Source organism: Ambystoma mexicanum, chromosome 2p (genome assembly GCF_040938575.1).
Source record: "Ambystoma mexicanum isolate Mex_15411 chromosome 2p, UKY_AmexF1_1, whole genome shotgun sequence".
Lineage (NCBI taxonomy): Eukaryota > Metazoa > Chordata > Amphibia > Caudata > Ambystomatidae > Ambystoma > Ambystoma mexicanum.
Genome location: NC_090923.1, coordinates 322,069,950 through 322,093,145, shown reverse-complemented (window position 1 = coordinate 322,093,145; position 23,196 = coordinate 322,069,950). Strand labels below are relative to the sequence as shown.

General features: G+C 42.4%; 1 protein-coding gene across 4 annotated transcripts in view; it reads right to left on the bottom strand.

Moving 5' to 3' along the window:
• The window catches only part of CACNA2D3 (calcium voltage-gated channel auxiliary subunit alpha2delta 3), a 3,251,448-nt gene that overhangs the window by 1,409,293 nt on the left and 1,818,959 nt on the right, over positions 1–23,196 (bottom strand). For all 4 annotated transcript variants that reach the window (XM_069643639.1, XM_069643642.1, XM_069643640.1 and 1 more), the window contains one exon: positions 17,249–17,320. In XM_069643639.1, the coding sequence (XP_069499740.1) occupies positions 17,249–17,320 (72 nt within the window). The remainder of the gene's footprint in view (positions 1–17,248; positions 17,321–23,196) is intronic.

The window sequence follows — 23,196 nt, the reverse complement described above, 5'->3', positions numbered from 1 at the left end:
ATTCAGAATAATAGGCTAGTCCAGCATAGATTCACTTAGGCTAGTACAGTCGAAAATGGGCTAGCCCGACATAAAGTCACTTAGGCTATTGCAGAAAAAAATAGGCTAGTCAAACATAAAAACACTGGGGCTGATGTAGTAAGAAATAGGCCAGTCCGGCATGAATATTACAATGCTAATACGGTTAAAATAGGCTAGTCCTCCGTAGACGTTGCAGAGCAGTTAGAATGGGCTAGGCTGGCATGATATTACAGTAGGCAGATACAGTAGGCTTATTTGGCAGGTCAATGTGGGCAGATACCGTGGAGAATGAAGAGCTGGACTAATATAAGTGGGTTCGAGCTTAGTGGGCTAATCACGTAAGTTCAGGTACGCTAACACAACGCGCTAAACAGCTGCGCCTATTTAAGCAGTGAAGTGCTGCGAGTGTGTTTTAGCCTAGACTAGGTAGATTGCCTGCTGCCTTGGGTTGCAGGCTATTAAAATTGGGCATGATTGTGGTTAGATATGGGGGCTGTATATTCGTGGCTATGTTAATGCAACTTACAGGAGCAGTGTAGCATACAGAACACAACGGGAGTGCCAAATCCAAGCACAGTAGTAAATGCGTTGATGTTAAATACTAGTAAGTTCGACAATGTCCAATTGGGACTCGAGAATACGGTTGTGTATTAGCACATACAGTGTTGGTGATGTTATTAGTCACAAATGACGGCAGACGTATGCTTACGAGATGGAATACAAACAAGCATTGTCTTAGAGCAAGCATTTAATCATATAATCAAGCTTACCATTAACAGCGCTGAACGCTTTTGTCATAGTGTCAAGTATTTTCTGCATACTCAGCGGTTCAGGCTCTGCTCGGGTGTCAGAGGCCGAGGCTGGCCTAGATGTTTTAGGTGTTGCCGTCGTGAAGCGATCCATGTTCCTCCCTTCTTGCTCCTGGTCCCCTTTGTCATGATTTATGCTTAGCAGCAGTGGTATTGGCCACCATGCCTTATCAAACCCTGTACTGCTTGTGCTCACCATGGACAGTGTTGCCAGTATCGTTGAATCATCAGCAAGGGTCGCAGTGCAGCATCCAGTGCCTCATACCCCCACCAAAGTCACCAGTTAATATCCTGGGAGTTTAGATTCAGTGCGCGTACCACTGTTTCTTCTTGGGTCCTGCAGTATAAACTGACCATGTGTGGTTTGGCAGAAAAGATTAGACCTCCTTTTATTACAAACAGAGGAGTCAGCAATCGTGGAAGAGAGCCTCCGCTGCAGATCGCCAGAGCTTCCGGACTGTTGTTTCAAGAGCAGCCATGTGTCTCAGCCTCAGTTCCTTCTTGTATGGTGGCAGTCCTTGCGCCGGGATTATTTTGTATTGGAGCAAAGGTAAGCAGCCGTTATCGATGTATTCACGTTATTCTTAATGGTGCTGCAGATTCACCTTTATCCTGCTGCGTGAGTACAGATTTACACCACCACCGCTTCCTCTATTTTGGCGTTGTCCATGGCTGCACTGATCCTAATGAGCCATCTCCGCCAAACATGGGTGCGCACCGCAGCACCAAGCTGCTGCGGCGCTGCAGATGTATTTTCACTGTGAGATCCAGCTTCAGGACACTGTACGGTGGGGCGGAAGCAGCACCATCCACTGCCTGCAGTCCAGGCCAGCTGTCATTTCTCATCGCCGCGGGCCGGGTGCCCAATATTCAAATGTTCACTCCCCAGTGACGATCCTGTTGGTGTGAGTGTCAGAACTGATAGCACACCGGGGCAGGCCACCTCGGCAGCCAAGCTTCCTTCTCTTTGTTTGTTGCGCACCGGGCCCACCCGGCAGAGCCCAAGGGCACGTCTGACGGACAGAAGTGTGTAAGTACAGGATCCCGATATCAGATGGTGTTGGGAGATGTATCGATCCAATCAGCAACTCTTCTGTGGCTCGTTCACAATGCTTGTATGTTGGCAGACAAGGATGGTGCAGAATAAGTTCAGTTTTTCTACCCTCTCCACAAGGAGCTTAGAAGAGAGCCGCCATCTTAACGGTTGCTCCACAGCGCTGCCCAAGCAACACATCTTTGTGTTATGTACAGTAGGTACTGCATAATGTGGAGCATTGAACAGATAGATGGATAATGTGCAAAGTAGGTGTGAGGGAATGGGTAGAGGATAGGGATGATTGGTGCAGATGATCCTTCAAGGGTGAGGTGATGTTGTTTGAAGGAGAATATGAATTTTGGAATTGTGGTGGTTGTCTTGATATTGAGGCAACGGGTTCCACCGATAGGGAGCAAGGAGGATGAAGGAGTGGAAGTGATAGGCAGCAGAAAGAGGGCAGAGTGGCTGGGAGATTAAATAGGTAGCTTGTGATAGGGTGAATAGAAGTAGAACGATAAAACCATATTGGGGCGACCACCGTGGTTGAGCTACGAATGCTGCATTGGGCAAGTTGTACATTTCTGTGATTGAATATACACCTGAAGATGTTCAGTGTGCCATAGAAACACTTTGATTTTATGGTTGAACGTGCCTCTAATACAAAGTAACTCTTCAATGTTCCATTTGACAGTACCTTACCTTGCAAATATTCATTCTAGGTGCATGTAACATATACACATGTGATTCTCTGTAATGTGTTATTTGTGCATTGAACCCCAGCCACATAGCTACATCTCACTGCCTGGAAACTATAATAGTACAACAGGTGAGCAAAATAAGATACTATAGATTTGTTTAACTTGTTCTGGAACAACTCCAGTCTCCTAATTCCTAGGCTGGAGAAATATTATGACAATCATCAATTTAGGACCTCATGCAGAATAAAATTCCAGCTCAACCAATAGTGAGGTCACTGATCAATTTCACGATTGCTCTCATTTCAGTTTACCATGCCTAATGTGTTCTTAGGGTCCAGTTTCACATATTGCCAAGATACAGAGGAGGCACACACATGTTAGTGGGGCTTGCAGGGATCTTAGCTCATCAGGCTTACTTTGGTATCAAACATTGACATTGATATAATAAATAAAGTTACAGAAAATGTATTTATTTATACCTCTTCCCTTACGACCATCAGGCACTGTCCACATAAATATAATGGGCCTCATTACGACCCTGGCGGAATGAGTTTAACGGCACCGGAAAAGGTGCTGGAGCAGTTAAACCCATTCTTCCCTATTACAAGGTCCCCTTGCAGGACCCGCGAGGGGACCAGGGAGCTAACAACGGGCCCGTTGTTAACAGGCCCATTGTTAGCTTCCTCCCCATTCCCATTAAGCCTTATGGGGGCTCAAATGGGAATGGGGATGGGTACATTGAATGAGGAATTACCCGGTCCTCCAAGGTTGGAATGGCCCGGTGATACCTCATTCAAGGAACCCAGATCCGAGTTGGGAGGCCCTATGACTTGAGCAACTGAAGTAATGCAGTGACACCATGCAGTGAAACCATTCAGTCATGCATGTCAAGTATCTATTTAGAATGTAAAGAAGGATGATCAGATTTGTCTTGTTTGTCAACAACAAAATAATTAATTGTTTGCTTAGGGAGATGAAACGGAATGGATTCACACCCCAACGCTCAGACAAATGGCTAGTATTCTATATGGACAATTATTGTTTTTTCAAGGCCATGTTGACAAGCATACTCATACACCCTATTATCAACTCTGCATGTAAAAAACAATAAGCCTGTGAATCCTATTTCCATATTTCAGAACTAAAGTTAGGACCATGGCCCTCTGCCACATGGAAAACGACTATGCTCTATTTTCAGCATCTATCACTATTAACCTCCCAAAAGAGTGCACAAAATGCAGGTGCTCACCTTAATAAAAAAAAATGTTGAAAAATCTGAGCATAGGTCAATGTCACCCGCTAAAATCACAATGGCTTTTCCGTCCAAGACTGTATTATCAAGCCTTAATCAAGGAACACCGATTCCATCATAACATCAATAGGAGTGTACTAGAAAGCAGATTCAGACCACATTAAACGCCTGAAACTAATGACCATCTCAATTTCACTCCTACAGACTTGCAATGACTATCCCTCCAAGGTGTATCATCATGAAATCATACTTAAACACATACACACTGGTAAACAAACAAAGACACACCTCAGGGAGATTTTACCATAGCCCTCTGATAAGGGTTGTGACCCAGTTTATCTTATTTTATAAGACAGAGAAACAACACAAGATAATTCAAATTATTTCTATTAGTAGACGAAGCAGAGCAATTTTGGCTTCACTCAGGGGAGACTACAGCAGAAGAAAAGAGGTGATGGCTGGAAAGTTTAGAATTAATCTTAACCTCCTGCACTGCTCTGGGAAACCCTCCAGACAATCGGTTGTGGCCTGACATGCCATTTCAAAAGGAAAAACACCACATACAAATCAGGCTTGCTTCCACCCCCAAAGGGGCAGTATAGCCCAAAATGGTAGGCCACATCCCTGTTGCAAAAGACCATAAGTATCCACACACATGTTTTGGCCTCATTGGGCATCATCAGTGAGGAGTAGCTTGGGTCTCTAGGCCCAGCAGACAAAGGACCCATGTCTAGGTATACCCGTCCCACTCGGGGTGACAAAGCAAAAACAAATAGGTGATTGCTGGAAGGTGTAGAATTAAAAAAGGCCCTCAGGAGGAATTACTTCACCTCAACCTAAAGTGGACTTTTTAACAGAACCTTAATAGTGGGCTTACATGGTTCAGAGGGGTGCTAGTAGAAGTGAACCAAGCCATCTTAAAAAGCTTGCACCCCTCTCTTATCAGAAAAAGAGGAGTCAAGGGTTTTGAGTTAGAAGGCCTAGGGAAGAACTAGCCTTCCACTTTCGGTTAGACCAGGGCAACATTCCAGGCTTGGTTCCCTTAGCAAGTTGACTGTTGGACGGTTTAGGATTTGACCTCATACCTCAACTCTGTGGTTGCAATCTGATTCTTGCATGTCTATCACCCCCACTCAATTGGTGTACACCCCAGACACTACCACAGTGAGCGCTTATCCCATGACAGATGTTAATATTGTACAGTAGAACTCAATATGTAATGATCAGAATGAATCTTCCATTGCTGCAGTCTCCCCAATATACCTCTGCCTAGCACCTTCCTCAGATCGGCCATTTCCCCTGAGCTGAATTACTTGCAGCCGCCTCTTTGCTTTCCCATGCAACCCCCCAAAAAAACAACCACATCACACACTTTATGAGTCACCTCTTACGCCAATATCGAGTTTGCTCGTTATGCACAACCTCATTTTTCTGCCATGATCCTCCGCAACCTCAGTGCATGACTCACCTATCCACCTGTACTGCTCATTCCCCACATGCATTCAGTTTACCATCTATCACCAGCATAGACTCCCCACCAATAGTAAGAATCAAACACAGCGTGAGAAAACATTACTAAAACAAATGCACCTTGCTGACACCACCCACAAATGTAACCACACCACCTCCTATATCCCTGCACTGGTGCTCGTCCATGGACAATTACCGTTCTCACTGTCCAACCTTAGCATTCCTACCTCACTGGAAAATCACGTACCCCAGCTCGCCCTTCCCGCTGCACCTTAAAAAGTGACTCCTCTTCCTGTGCACAGTCAGATTTCCACTGTGTTTCCTCCTCGCCAGTCCGGTAACAGCCCACCCAATTCACTTTTTTTCAAAACGAAACATCCTGTGCATCCACTGGCATAGAAACGCCATGCCTGCTAGCACGATAGAGCACGTCACCCCTTGCATGATCAGTGTGCACTCATCCGCCGTATAACGGAGCTACCCCTGGCCAAAAACGACAACTCCCAAGAGCTATCAAGCTTACAAATGTGCACGAGCGACCATATACAAAACCATCTACCACACTATTCAAAGCAGTTCATATTATCAAGGCTCCTGCACGCCAGTATTCAATGTCACTTGTGCCTTCATATGACTCGCCCTCTGACCACCTCTCTCTCCATAGACACAGCGTTGATCACATACAGTACATCCACAGACACAAACCTCCCACACATTCAAATCTTCATCGTTCACACCCTGATACAACCCACCTACTCACATCACAAGAGCAGCCTAACTCACACAGCTCCCTTCACATGCTATTCACCCCTACTAGCATATTAGCACTCCCAAGTGACAGTACCCATCCACAGGCAGAACACATATCACCACTGCCCCTCCCTACCAGTCTCATTGTCAGTAATGCCAGACTTAGGCAACACATTAGCCCATCTACATACGCCTATCCAGCAAATTGCTCACGCATACCTGCCAGTGACACCAATCCCAAGATACACACCTCCCCATACCAGCCCAACCTCTGCCAACCTAAATGTACACACTCAGCCACCCCCCTCACAACACCAGAACCCCTCATATCATCTACAGGCTTTGCCCGTTTACACAGACTCCGCTCTAGAACCTACAACCCCCCGCCCAAAAACTCAAACCCTATCAGCCTACTCCCAATAACAACCATCTCACATCACTGACAAACATTCCTATTAGCCCTCCCTCTCCCCTAACACTCTCCCACCACTCCCCCTCCCCTTCTGATACCCTTGCCTGTGCTCTACTTAATGTACACTCCATCTGCACCCATGCCCCTGACATCCATGACCTCCTACTAGGATCTAATTTATACCTATTAGCTTTAACTGAAACCTGGCTACACAATGATGCTGGCCCCCACCTCTCACTCGCTGTAACAACTGAATATTCCGTCCTATGAGTCGAAGATCTAGTCGGCCCATGAGGGGGTGTAGCCCTCATTCACAAATCCACCATCCCCATCAGAGCCTCACCTTTGTAGCAACTACCAGGCTACAAGATACTCCTGGCTAAGCTTCAAACTTCCCCCAAAAAGTACCATTAACCTACTTTTCCTCGTTCGCCAACCATCCCACTCTGATAATACAGAATCTGACATCTCCTCCTCATCTCCTCACTCCTCAAGCTCAATATCAAATGTATTCTCCTAGGAGACTTCAATCTAGGCAATAATGCCCCAAAGAACCACAAGGCATCCACCCTCATAACCACCCTCGAAGACATGAACTTCACTCAATTAGACTGTTCCCCAACCAGCAAAAAAGGAAGAATACTAGACTGGATTCTTCCATGCAACACCCCCCTCCAAGTATCCACCACTCTCCCCTCCCATGGTCAGATCACTCTTTGATCCCTTTCACCCTCACCACCACCACCATCACCACCAACAATACCCCCATCACCTGCGAACCCTGTCGCATCACTGCCAGACACACCTGTAAGCTCACTGATGAGCTGCTGACCCCTTCCATCCTATCCTTCCTCCAATCAGCCCCCACCAGTTCTCTTCCCGATGCCATCCTTGCTTCTTACAATTCTACACTGCTCTCTGCATTGGACGAACATGCACCCTTCAAAACTACCTTCTGTAAAAAATCAAATTCCCATAATTGGTACACTGATGGCCTAGATTCCCACCAGAATAAGAAACACGTCCTTGAACTCTGCAGAAGGAACCTGATCCCTGCCAACAAAGCAACGTTCCAATGCCCAGCCAACATCTATAAATTAGCCATCATTGACACCAAAGCCAACATCTTCACCACCAGAATTTCAAATGCAAGTTCCAAAACCAAAGAACTCAAAATCCCCAGTTCCGCCTTCTGACAACTTCCCCAAATATAAAGCATGGTGCACCCTCATCCAATCCTCCATGGACACCAAAACACGGATGCTAAGGGACAAAGTTATTCTTAAATATTCCCTACTACCAGCCCTTGAACCCCCCCACCCTCCGGCCAACATCTCTACAACCACTACCCCTTCCTCCAATTTTAATTCTCTACTGTCTCCTCTCCTGAAGACCTCACTACCATTCAGCACCTGAAGGCTTGGTGATGGAGATATCTGGCCAGCCCACATTGTCAAAATGTGCGCAGAATCCCTGAGGACTGTCATAGCGAACTTCATCAATGCTTCCATCAAGACTAATTCCATTTCCACTGCCATCAAAGAGGCCTAGGTCATGCCTCTCCTGAAGAAACCATATCACCACCGTTCCTTACCTCTTCAAAATCCTGGACCGCACTGCCTATTCACAACTGCAATTACATCTTGAAAGCCACAATCTACTAGGGACCTACCAATCAGGCTTCAGAGCCAGACACAGCACTGAATCTGCCCTCCTACACCTCAAAATCCAGCTCAAACACATTAGGGATAATGGCAACCTCGCCATACTACTCCTGGTAGACCTATCTGCAGCTTTCGACCTAGTAGATCACAATATCCTCTGCAAACACCTGAGCACAACCTTCCAGCTCAGTCCTGAAGCCACCTTATGGATCCAATCCTTTCTCTCCCCTAGGTCCTCTAGGGTGTTTGCGGGCCTGGAATCAGCTGAACCCATTCCTGTCTCCTACAGTGTCCCACAGGATTCCTGCCTCTCCCCAACTCTCTACAACATGTACACCAAACCCCTCTTTGACCACATAGACAGCCTCAACATCCCATTTACTAACTTTGCCAATGATACAAGGTCCTCCTCAAAAACACTGGTGACCACGACCTAGACCTAGACTCTACCAATATCAATCACATCTTCAGCATCATAAAGGCTTCGATGGCCACCCATCATCTCTGCCTCAATGACGGAAAAACAGAGCTCTTATTGTGGGTTCCCCACATCACTTAAAACTCCTCAGCCCTGCCTTCTCTTCCATTTGCATAGACAGTAATACCATCCGTATATCCGCATATGTAAAAACAATGGGCGTCTACCTGGACGCTGAATTAAAAACATGCAAATACATGTTAAAGCTATTGCCTCCTCTACAGCCTACTCTATGAAACTTATAAACCTTTCTAGGAAATTCCTCACCTCCAACAACTGTCTTATCTTAGCCAGATGACATGATGCACAGGTGTTTCAAGGCGCAAAACATCATAGAACCATCATAAGGTAGCAAGCTAGGCTATTGTAATGCTATCCTAGCTATCCTAACAGGGACCTCCACCAAAAACATCAACAGACTCAACTAATCCAAAACAATGGCATCAGAGCAGTTTGGGGCCTGAAGAACTCCGACCACATCTCTCCCATTAGACAGGAGGCACACTGGCTTCCTATCAAAGCCTGCATTGAGTCCAAACTCCTTGCCATCACGTACTGCTGCGTACACAACACCACCCCCCTTACCTGACCAACCACATCACCAAGAAATACAACATGCACAAACTCCACTCTTCCACCACATCCGCTTTGAACATACCTAGATTTGTTAGAAAGAGAGCCGGGGGATCTTGCTTCACCACAATTGCTCCCACACTGTGGAACACCCTCCCTCAGCAGATCCAAGACAAACCTGCCTATGCACTCTTCTGTAAAAAAATAAAAACCACGCTGTTTAACAAATATCTGTAATACTTATGACTGCCATACCTACTCTGAACTTGACTCACGATCTATGATGCAATGCTTATTATTTTGAATGATTCTCATTGGAAGATGTACTGTAAAAACCTTTTTCTGCATGACTCTAGTTCTGTATGTAATGTCATTACCATAATGTTTTCCATTGAGTGCTAACAATGTACTTTTAGCACTGTGATACCATCGGGTTTGGGCGCTACCAACAAATACAATAAATTAAAAAAAAAATAATACATAAATAGACTCTTAAGACACCTCTTTCTTCCAAGTCATTCCAAAGAAAACTTTCGGCTGGGACATTGTCTTGACACTGAAAGGTAGAGTGAACTTTAAGTTGGAATTCTGAAGGGAGAAAGACGCTACATTGAATGTCTGGAATGGAGAACTGAATAACTTAGCAGATTGCATAGGAATATTTACCCTAAGACCTGTCTAAAAAACAAACCTGTCTAATAGTGTAGTGATACCCATAGAAGAGGATATAATTCTAGTGGTTGTCTTGGCATTCAATTGAATGAGAGGAAGTTTATGAGTATTGTGAAGATTCCCAATTCCTGCATTAGGGTCTAGTTCTCCTACAAAGATAAGCTGAAGAAATCTCTGGAATGTCTGCTGCTAGCTAGCAAGCATCTTTAGAGTCAAAGCTCATGCCTCTGCGCACAGACCTACTACCTTATTTGGACAGCTAGTGTGACCTCTGTTGTAGTGAAATGTTAGTCAATCCAAGCAAATGCCAGGAAGTCCAGAAAATCTAAGGACTTGCCAGTAACATTTGAGGTACTAGTGCCTTTCAATCTAACCGGCCCATTCACAGGGGGTTTACCAATCTCTACACTGTAGACCTATGTACAGCAACAAATACGACCTGCCCTAATTATCCCTTTGTCCTTTGTCCTTGTTTTGCACTCTCTGTGACTCTCACACATCAGCATTATTTGCCAACTGCAGAGAATATAAGCCCTAGAAATCAGCCAAGAGCTGATGGAGCTCAGGGAAGCAAGGGTAGATGATGTGCTGTGGCATGACTAAATTAATCATGACTTGAAATGAGTCCACCTTGTAGCCACTCAGCCAACCATGCACCTTTCCGGGCAACCATTCACCCAAGACACCTACTGGACCTCATCCTTTCTAATGTTCCCCAAATGATGAGTGTGAGTCTTGAAAAATATCACAATCACAGCTGCTTCCACACTATCATACTGTTCACTTTCTATGCATCATTCAACTCCAGAAGAGCACTAGGTGTACTCAAGATCCAGAATGCCATTACAGGAACAGCCAACATTTCCCACCTGTAGTACACCATACAACAGATATTGATATTGATATTAATATTTTATTTCTATCGCGCTCATACACAAGTGTTTCAGAGTGCGACAAGGCAAGGGAGGGGGAAGAGAGGAGAAACAAAAACAACGATCTTACTAGGCCCAGTGACATTGAGAACGCGCAAGTGTATGGTAGAGGGGGAGAGGGAGAAGTGCATGGAAGGGGGAACAAAAGGAGATTGTGGAGCAAGGAGGAAAAAACATTAATAATACATAAATTAATAAAAAAAAAGGCAACAAACAGAGGGAGTGCAGCCAGCAAGTAGCTGTGCTGGGTTTAAGGCAGCAGGATAACCTACAAGTAAATGGTATACATAAGTGTTGAGGTGAGAGGGAAGAAAGGGGTTACAACTGGATACATTCCCAGAGTGCTCACCAAAATAGGATCATTATTAGGATTATAAAACCAGATTGTATAGTCCCAATCCTCTCCTGGAGATAAGTGGAAAAAGATAACCAAAGTTAGATACAGTAACCCAATACATCTCTATGGGCAGGAGTGGAGGGCACTTATTTACTCCTTAAAGGTACCTAATACATCACAGGTACAAGCTAAAGGAGGACATTAAATGTTTGTAAAAGTTATACTCATTGGAAATAATAGGATACATTCCATAATGATAGATTAATTTGTTCGACAGGTACAACCAAAGAAGCACAAGGAACGCCAGTGCAGACCCCTGTGAAGAGCTCCAGCTCCAGCTCCAGGTTCGCGAGGCCTTCCAGCCAGATTAGGATGGAAGCAAAGGTGGATTTGGACCAATGAAAGTCAATGGCAATTTGTGGCACAGAGGGGTCTGCAAAACCCCACTCCTCCCAGTCCCAAAGAGCCCCTGTAGATGATTGCAGTGCTTATATTAGTACACCACGCCATGTTAGTGTACTTGAAAAATGCAGGAGAACATACAGAGCTTCTTTTTCAGGGTTGAAAGCAGGATCCGGACAGGATCAGGATACAGAGGGACATCAATGCTGGACCAGCAATGACACAGACAGATGAAAAAATAAAGATAATCCATGTTCGCAAGAGGATGACACACCAGTCAGAAGTAGCAGAGAAGAGACAGAGAGACACAACCACAGGGGCAAAAGTGTCATGGCAAAGGAATCTCAAGGGGCAAAAGTGGCATGGCAGCCAACATAAATTGGTCCCTCAATGGGAAGAAAAGATGGAGGTGCCCTGATGTAGCTCAAGACAATAATAGATGGAGTAGTGGAGATCCCACAATTCATCCAGGCCACAGAGACTCCCTATCTCAAGGGGCTTGGTTAAGGAAGATTATATAGGGTTGCAGCACAGCCAGAACCTAAATGCAAAACAAAAATGGGACATCCAGACCAGCCAGTTAGGTACATTGTAAAGAGGATTAGGTAAAAACCAGGAAGGACATAAGAAGAAACATGTGCAAGTAAACATGAGCAGGGCCATGCAAGATATGCAAACCCAAAAGCCCATTGTTGTGGCAATACTCAGTTTAGGTACACATCAATTGTTCTGAGGAATATACAGGGTCAACAAAGATAGGGCCAAAAACACATAAAATGGCCTAAGGAACCCACCAATCATACACTAGACAGACACACATTGTTGTTGACAGCCACCCAAGCGGACTGGCCTAAAAACCAGACACTCAGGTCTACCCATACAGGATGAATATTAAATATATATTGGGCAGGTACCAGGCTAACCCAGTTGAAAACTGGGTTAGTTGAAAACAAACTGTTGTGTACAGAGATGGGCTCAGAATTAGTCCACATTAGCTCAATGGACATTTTAGGCCTGCCACATGGTTCACACAGACAAACAGTTGGCCCAAACAATCGGGCCAGGAGTAGGATTTAAAAATACATTACTACCACAATTGCCACCTTAATGGTACATTGGGCTAATAATGCAATGAAACTGATGCACCACTAATAAAGCTAAAACTACATTCGAGCTGCTACAAGCATGACTCTCAATCTAATCACCCTGGGAGCAAAATGGGTGTTTAGATTGCATTCTTTTATACCCGTAGGCTACCAGAGCAGAACATCACAAAAAAGGTTGCAGTAGCAGTGGGACTACCTCTTGCGACAAAAGTAAAGTTGGGAAACAGAGTAGTCTGCAAAATGCATAAGTGATTCACTTTGTGTAATTATGACCTAACATCTTCTTACCCGGAAAATAAAACCGATTTGTCATGTTGACAAAAAATCGCATCACCATGCAAAGATATCAAATCAAGAATTACACGGATGCAAGCCTTGCCCTGCTATGTCACAATGAGCATAGATACAACTCCTGCCACATATCGCTATCCATCACATTTCAATTTAGAATAGCTCAGTACATTCAACTCTTCAAAAAACATATCATCCTTATCCATTAACCATTTCAATGATTCCCAATGGTAACAAAAAAAGGTATCTATATCACTGAAGTGTAAACTGGCCCACTTTTGTAGGTGCATATAAATGTTGGCAAACAACAGGTTAACCATCATCATAGTTGCTGACACTTACCACTGAAGAGGGGTGGTCGAATCCTAACCCTGCTCCCCCTCCCATAATACACATGAGTCGGAAGAAGAACCGGAGATACCATAATCACCCATACCATTTCGGACCTCAGTGCTCCTATGACAGACAAGTATGTTGAGAGTTACCCACTCAGCCAACCATACAGCCCAGAAGCAGTGTAAACACTGCCCAGAGACGATGAGGAGCCTCACATGCAACTAAGGAGACCTCAATTGACAGCCTTGCCTAAAGGACCAAGAAGCCATGCATGACATTGTTAGAGACACCACCACATAGCAGCATTAGACATGAAGCACCCGTGCCATCCACACATCAAGGCACAAGACATACACCCGAATACACGAAGTACATATGCAGAACAGTTCTATAAGATAGATGACCGATACATATACATACTGACTTTTTCTTTATTATGTATTCATTAGTTTAATCTCAGCAATGCAGAAATCGCAAGAAGCAAGAGATCCTGAGCAAGCTTGCAGACGCTAACATGTTCCAATGGGACCTGACAGGACCAACGTGTTACTAACATATGGAGAACTATAGAATAACTCAAAAATGTAGAATCCGTGCCATAGCTTAGAAAAATCACAGTAGGCCACACCGCCTCTGTAAGAGCTCAGTTGAGCTGAATTCAGACGGAACAGAAGAGCAACCGTGTGGGACAGGGCCAGCTCCCAAGGCCACCAAGATACAAGTGACATTCCATTCCCAGAGTGGCAGTAACACCAGCTGCAGTAATACAAATACATTCTCATAAATCAGAGTAATTTGGAGCTCCAAATGCCGAAACACGGTCTCTGAACATGTGACTTAGCAGCTTGAATGATGAATCGAAACAGGCACTGGGAAAGAGGAAGGATCTCACGCCTTCAGACAGAAGCTTGCAACAAAGTCATTAGAGCAAGAGAAAAGATTTGCATGATGTGAACGGGCACTCGTATAGTCTTTGGTGGTTCACACATGTCACAATGCAGAAACATAGTTGTTCTTATTAACTTGAAGGGGTACACCTCAAGCTGAGAATCATTTCGGATCCCAGGCCTGGGGATGCCAGCTCTAGCCAATCAGAGTTCAGGACCCTAGGGGTGGGTAGAAACGGGCAAGAACTACTGATCGGACCATCACACAGAAACATTGTTTAGTAAAAAGCTTGGGATGGGCCAGGCCTGACATCTGACATGGGAGAGCCAGTAAACAAACCCATATAGGGTCCACTATAGGTGCCCTGCCACTCAACACCCAATCCTGAAGCGGGATAGGTTTTCTCGAGGGGGGCCCAGGTCATGACGTCCTCATGATGCAATACTTTATCAAAAGTGGCCTGCGAGCCAGAGCTCACTGAGATGTTCCTGGATTCTTGTCTATCCTTGTGCTGATGCCTGTTGGTTTTGGCTGTAATAAACCACAGTTTGTACTTGCTGTCTGTCTGGGCCAGCGTTCCTTTTGGGACATGAAGGAGTTGAGCCTTTCATGAGTTCTGGGTTTGCAGACTCCTAGTAGCCCTCAAACCTACCTGGAAGTTCATTCTCAACACCCCCACCTTATTTCTTGTTTTACGAATGCCCTGGTATTTCTTAGATACATTTTATCTGTTCCCCAAAAGTACACATGCAATGGCATTCATTAAACTAAAGAAATATGTTATGTTATGATATTTGTATTTGTATTTATTTTATTTATAAAGCGCAGCCAGGCCCGGGGGCATAAGGGCGCGTAAATGTGGAGCTGGTTACAAGGAACAGTTAAATGAGTTACGTTACAGTTACATTTGAAGGAAGGTTACAGTTACATAAGTGTGCAATAACAACAATACAGACAACCAGGTTCCAAAAATGGTTACAGGTAGGAGCTGGCGTCGTAAACAAGTGCATATTCCGAGTGATTAGTCATGTTCAGTAGGATAAGGTTTGAGCTGTCATGAGTCCATGTTATGGAGCCAACACTTCGTGCTATATTTGAATCGGTTAAATGATGGTTCTGCACGTAGATGTGGGGGGATGGTGTTCCATAGTTTAGAAGCTTGTACCGGGAAGCTAGCTCCACCGAATTGTGGAGTTTAAATCTCGGGGTGGTCAAGGTGTTAGTTTGGGCTGCTCTAAGAGGTCTCGAGGCGGAGTGTGGTGTAAAATGGCTAGTGAGGTATGCTGGAGAAAGGTTAGCTCTAACTTTGTGTGTGAGGGCAAGCGTTTTCAGGGATATTCTGTGCTTGACTGGGAGCCAATGCAGGTTACGTCTGGTCTCAGATATGTGTGCTTGTTTGGGAATGTTAAGGGCAGCTCTGATTGCATTATTTTGGACTACTTGTAATTTATTGATATTTTTGTGGCTGGTGCCCAAGTAAAGGGCGTTACAGTAGTCTATTTTGGAGAGGACTAGAGCTCTCGCGAGAGTGATACAGTTGGGAGCGGATAAGAATGGTCTACATGCTGTAATAAGCTTGCAAGTGTAGGCAGCTGATGCCGCTACTGCGTTAGTTTGTTTAGAGAAGGATAAGGTAGCATCGATGTAAATACCAAGAGTTTTAGTATTGTTAGAGACTGAAATGAGGTTGCCATCTATGGTAAAGGCTTTGAAGGAAGGATTGAGATTTTTAAGTTTGGCGGGAGTGCCCAGGGTGATCAACTCAGTTTTATCGTCATTGAGACACAAGCCATGGTGTGCCATCCATGCTTGTATAACTGAGTAGATTTCATTGAGGGTTGTGCTGTCAGTTTCATAGTCACCCGTGATAGGAAAGAGTATCTGGGTGTCGTCCGCATAGTTGGTATACGTAACACCCAGATAGTCTAGGATATCGAAGAGGGGTTTCGTGAATATATTATAAAGTGTCGGGGACACGCAGGAGCCTTGCGGGACACCACAGGGTACTTGTTATGTTATGTTATTTTATGTTATGTTATGTTAAAGGATATTTATAGCACGCCCTGTCACCACCGGAGTGGTCCCCTGGCACTTTGGCAGATCTGATAAGCAAGAGGGTAGTCTAAGTGGGACTGAGTCGGAGAAAGAGCAAGAGAGTTGTGATGTGCTTTTGGCAGCTTCAGTTCGGTTTACACCATTTGCTGAGCTTGGGTTTGTTGTGCTTTAGAGGTGTGGTTGTGTTTAGTTCAGAGTTTGAGAGGTGTATGCAGAGGGGTGAGTTTTATTAGAAGTAGGGTTGGTTAATGTCATCACTATCTAGATGGGACACATAATGATATCTACAATTCCATCTAGATGTTATGCAAGCTAATATCCATGATTCTGTCTAGATGTGATGCCGGCTAATCTTCACAGTTATTTCTGGATGTGACACAAGTTAATATTCATAATTCTGTCTGGATGTTATGCAAGCTAATATTCACAATTCTTTCTAGATGTGACACAGGCCAATATTCGTGAATCTGTCTAGAGGTGACACAGGTTAATCTTCACAGTTCTGTCTAGATGTGAAGCAAGCTAATAGTAACAATTCTGTTTAGATGTGATGCAAGCTAATATTCACAAATCTGTCTAGAGCTGACGCAGCCTATCTTCACATTTCTGTCTGGATGTGGCGCAGGCTAATATTCACAATTCTGTCCAGATGCGACACACATTAATCTTCACAGTTCTGCCTAGATGGGAGACAAGCTAATCATCACAAATCTGTCTGGATGTGACACAAGTTAATATTTGCAAATCTGTCTAGAGGTGATGCATGCTAATCTTCACAGTTCTGTCTAGATGTGATGCAAGCTAATATTTACAATTCTGTCTTATGTAGTTATGCAATTCCATTAATATAATGTCACTTATACGTGTTGAGTTAGAAGAAAAAATAATGCCTTATGATAATTTTTCTAAATTGTACTACGTTGACACTCCATTTTAACTTTTCTCATCCACTAATTAAAACAATGACAACATGTAATCACTTACGTATTTCTAGTTTGGCGTTTCCAGCTATGTGTGAGAAGCAATATGCATCCATTAACTGAATAACAAAAGATTGTATACTTACTGTCTCATTTTGTTTGCTAAATACAGGCATGGCAACTGTTGTCATCAAAACCAATCCTTGATCATCGGCAAGCTACATTTTAAAAGAAAGAGATTTCACTAAAACATATATTTTCTTTCTTCACGGTCATCAAATGACATGAATTTAATAGCATTTGTCATCTACTGTGAACATAAAACGTTATTGATATTAACGTATTACTGCCAATAAGTGAACATCGAACTAAAACAATTTGAAATAAAATAAAAAGAAAATAATTTACATGGAAATGTTAATATTTGAATTGATACCAGACATGTGCATGAGTTGATGTACAGAAGCTCTGATTAAACTGGTCTCCACTCCATTAACCAATAATGAAAATATTTGAGAAAATTTGTATTTTACTAATTAGATCTAACGCTCTGTAATATTATATTTACATTAATGTAGTGTACAAATTCACTACAATTGTGAGGCATTAGCTTAATGAATATTGGAACATTAGTTTAACAACATGTTGTCGTAAGGCTGTGTAGAAAATAAAATTGGCTTGTCTTGTGCTATTGATATATCAACCGTATACTCAAGGAAACCTTCATTTTTGAATGTATCACAGTCATTATTTTCTTTTACATATTAAATGTTAACTGTTTTACTTCCATCTTTGAAATAATTGACTGCAGCTTCACGTTTTCAGTTTGATGGTTTTGAAGAACGACTCTTTGCGCTTTCTAAACGTATCTGATTTCGCTCAACATATTCTCCTCTGTCCATGCAAAATTTCTCAAACAATGTAAGCTTACTATTTTACACTTGGGAGAAATTGTCTGTTAACATCATGCATATTCATCATATGATGTTGCTCTTGTTATTCAAAATTCTTAAAATATCCAGTTTAATCTAGCTCCCTTTTTATAGTAATACCTCCATATGAAAGGTATATCACATATTAGAAATGCGTAGCACTCGGACTGAGTTGTCTCATTATTTTAAGGACTATCATTTGTTCTTAATACTTCATATTGCATCAGACTGTACATATTGAACACTTTGACTTTAGTCATGCCTTGCTATTTCTAAATGTGCCTGCAACTTTCAATTGATGGCTGCTTTATTGTACAGACCACACCAACATAAAACCACAAAAACACATAGAATCGGAACAGAGGGCGACAAGTGCACACAAACAGAAAATAACCAGAAGAGTGAAACATTTGGAAAATGTTTTTTTTTCCTTCGGGAAATATTGTGTTGACAAAAGATAACCGTCATTTGTCTTACATTGGTTCCATTTTGTGTCATTATCTTTGAACATTGAATTTGCATTTGAAATATGAACTTTACCTAACTTAATGATGAAAGATATTAGTTATCAGACATATTATCTTTTGTAAGTGCCATAGTCTGAAGATGTCCATCACAATTGACTAGACCACACAAACATAAAACCCCACAAACACATAGAATCGGTACAGAGGGTGACAAGTGCACACGAAAAGAAAATAACTAGAAGAGTAAAACATTTTGAAAATGTCATTTTCCTTACATTGCCTTTAAGCATTGTCATGTCTTTCATGACATTGATGTGTCCTTATGTTTGAAAATTGAATCTGCATGTGAAGTATGAACTTGATCTGGCTTATAGAGGAAAGATATTAGTGCACATCTTGGGCCTCATTACAACCATGCTGGTACCCCGGTGGTAAATCTACCAGGATACTGGCAAACTGAAATACCGATACTGGCACTTGGTCCGGCGGTATTAGCGCCGGATTACATGTGTCTGTGTCAGATGTAAATCCCCATTCCATGGAGCCCCAATGGACTCCATAGTGGATTTTGAATTAATTAATTTTAATTAATTAATTCATGCACCTGACCGACAAACTTGTAGTTTTCCAATGCAGAAAGGTGCCGTTATACGTTAATACCGGCACATTAATTCCACACCGGCCAACTTATTATCTATTGTAGGCACCGCAGTCTGGAGATGTCCATCGCATTCTATTGCATATGTTTCTTATATAAGTTGTAAAATGTTACAGTGTTGTTGTCGGTTGGCCTGAACAAGCATAAACTAGACATGGAGAGCAATTCATTTTAGAATTAAATTATTTAGAACTCCATGATAAATTTGGAATTTATTTGCAGTCTTGATTTCTAACTTTATTGTTGAAGTATTAAAACATATTTTTATTAATTTCTAGATTACAAATGTGAACAATAATTGAACTGTAATATTGCCATTTTCTCCAAAGACTATAATACTAATATATGTATTTATATATTTAAATATAAATACAAAATCATTTTTGGTGTTATAAAAAATAGTGCACATGCAGGCACTAATGCACATTCAGAAAGTAGAGAATAATTCTTCTCATAGGGCTATATTACAGAAACTTTGCAGAAGTGCAAGTGCAATTTTGCATAGAATTAAAACCAGGGAAACGATTTCGAAAGGACATATCGATTTAATGCACGTTTGCACCAAGGCAATATTTGCCAATTCGAGCTGATGTAAAGACAGCATGGTAGAGTGCAAACATGCATTAAAATACAGCCAAACTGCACTCTCTGGACAGAAATGCTCATCCTTCCAAAAAATGGATATGTTGGCTATTTTAAAAATAAATGATAATGCTTGTGTATCTGTCTCGCTGGTATGTTTTATTTTATTTGCATTCTAGGAAAGCGGTGATGGTAAAAGTACCTCTTATATCATAGACTTAATCCTGCACACGTTGAGAAACACATGTATTCCCTGCACGCTATTGTTTTTAACATTCACAAGCAGAGGCATCTATCACCCTAAGTAGGAAACATCACTCACTAATTATATGCCATGGCATGCGCGTAATCCACGTGACAGAAGCACCGCATGGAAGTAGGTGCCTTTCATGTTGAAATGAGGGCCTATCAGGATGGCGTTGTTTTACTGCATATCAACGTCGCACCCTGCAGCTCTATACATCCTTCATGTTTACAAATCAAACGTATTATGCAAAGTTGTTTATTTCAGTGTCTTCACAAACATACAAATGCTTAATTATGTGTATGTGTGAGTCTGTAGGTGTGTTTGTGGGGGCGAGAGAACGTGGCAAGAGAGAGAGATGAAGAGAAGAGGCAAAAGGGAGAGTATGGGTATCAATTTTCGGATTCTTGAGATTGGTAAATTTGTGGAAAATATGGTGGCACTTTTACTTTGACTGCTTTGTTTAACAATCTGCAGGGCTTTACACAACTGGAGTTGGGGCACTTAACATGGTGCCTGCTTTTTCGCTCTGCCTGAAAATGTGCACGACCACCAGCAGCAGCACGTCTTTTCATGCTGGCGGCAATTAAATGGATTATAAAGGCGAGGGCGGCTGTGTTTTACTCGTGGCTTTTTCAATATGTAATGGATAACGTTAAAAATGGCATGGAGGCAATATTTTGCACTTAGGGTCAAATGGTAGTGGTCAGCTCTGTGCTCTTTGGTGTCCCGAAAAAAATACCCGCATTTAGAGGCAAATGGAAGACAAGGGAGCCGAAGGGGCTGATTTACAAAGCGTTTTCTAATGGCGTTTTCCCATTAAAAAACGCGTTTGTATATCAGGTCAAAATTGTGTGTCCGAGATATGGAAAGAAAGAAATGGCCAACGTGAGAAAGAGAGAGCAGAGGAGAACCTGAGATAATCGGAGAGCAAGCGAGAATGACAGAGACAGACTGAGCAGCAGAGAGAGCCAAAAGAGAGAGTAAGAGAAAGCAAAGGGACTAAGGATGGACTCACTTCAGCAAATCCACAAAGGAAGGGCAAAATTAAAGAGGAACAGAACTTAAACTCCAATATTAATAACACAACTCTGTGCACATGAATCTGATTGCAATGCAAGAGTACAAAACGTAAGTGATATACAAGGAACGTCACAAGGTTCTAACTAATTAAAGACAACTCAATTCAACTTTCGGGAAGGTGAGCAAAACAAGAGACATACAAGGGAATGAGGTCAGAAATAAAATTACAACAAACAGTTTTCTTTTAAAAATATTTCAAGGGAGAGTATGTTACTCATCTCCACATCCGGCGACAGTCTCTAACGCTTAACAAACCATATTAAAATGGCGTCAAACAAGCTCAGTGAATATACTGACTGCGTCTTCCCAGTTCCTACATTAAGGTTAAGCATCAGTAACCCTCTCAGCAGGAGAAGACTAGCAGGCAGAGGACCCTGCTGTGCTCCTTCAAGGGGGCAAGTCAAATTCTCCATTCCTGGAACAAAGCCCTCTGCAGGAGACGTTAATGGAATTACTTTGCAATCACCTGGGCCCTATGAACTTCCTGTAATTTAGCCCAGTTGCTAGGTGGGGGAATTAGGCATTTCCAGGTCAAGCAAGAGATTAAAGATGCTGTTTCTAATAGCCGTGGCATTATTTTCACTGCAGGTCCCTACACATTTTTGGGATTTATATAATAGCACATATTTAGAAAGTATTTTAAAGAAACCGATGTCTTGAATAAAGGAATGGTACATTCCTCTGTAGCCTCAATGGTTCATCTCTGTCTGCAAACAATTAGATGTCTATCGCCTTTATTGTTCATTTTTATTTTTTTAAAGGAACAATTATCTGACATCTGTGTTCATAAATTCGTCAATACATCAACAAGGGGCATTATGTTTGAAGCTCGCAATCCTACATATACTTAAGCAATAATGTGTCATTGGGAGGTCCGTACTGGACGGTAATGACCATCCTGTGGAGTCAATACAACGAGCGAAACAACCTTAGACTGGGGACGGCTGGTCGTAAATACCGCGAAGGCAGTCCCTAGACAGGAATCCTTGCTTAAATGCAACACGGTCTCACAAGGAAGATCTGCCACGTGTTATACTATTGCAGATGTAACGATGAAAACAGACGCCCAATGTCTGCAAATCGTCTACTATACTGTTCAGCCTAACATATCCGCTGCATGTTTAGATTCATTGGGTTACATTGCAATGTAGGGCAGCATGCTCCAGTTTTCAGATGTTAATGTTTATTGGATTCTGTCATCGGTAATACATATTACAAGGCAGCAATTGACAACATTTTCTTTTCAAGTAAAGGAAAGAACATGGAGGTGCAGGGATATGAATGGACATCATTTTTGGTGCCTATTAAAGGGTTACAAATGTGCAAACTATCAGCGACCTGACCACTATTCCTTATGAACACCAGAGGGTGGCCTTTGTACCTTTTTTATTTCAGTCTCCAATTTACCTATGTTCTGTCCAGTGCTGTCTTCTGCCTCTCTTCATTGGTGAGGCATACATCTGTGTGCATTGGTATGATTCAAATCCTTTACCAGCTCAAAACTCCTCCAAACTGGTGACCGATAACCACGTGCATGGACACGCATAAAAACATGCACTTTTATGACTATAACACAAACATACGATCGAGACCCTCAACACGACAAACTCATAAAATGTATGAATGACAAAGAACAACTGTGTGATTTCACTTTTTATTTGCTATCTTTAAACAGACTTAAGAAGCATGGTTTCAAGACAGATAAACACATGTTGAAAATAACATTGGAAAACCTTAGCTGATGACAGACATTTGAACAAACAAAAATGACAACACCGAAAGCCACCTAATTTTACAATAATGCATATTTCAAATATAGGATGACCCATACACAACTTATTACTATTGACTAAAACTCCAAAACCAATCTGACAGTAGATTTCCACCTTCAAACATATATTTTTGGAATTGTCATAGTGTCACAGATAACACCACGGCCGAAGGTAAAATGTGTTGATGACATTATAGGATCAAAACGTATGTTGCATATTATGTCAATTTTACATCATATGATAAAAGAAGGTAGTGTCATCTTACTGAACAAATGTTTATTATTGATGGGACCTTTGTAAATCATGGGTTTCAAGAGACTCTTTCAAAATAACTGTTGTTAATGTATCCATGAGTC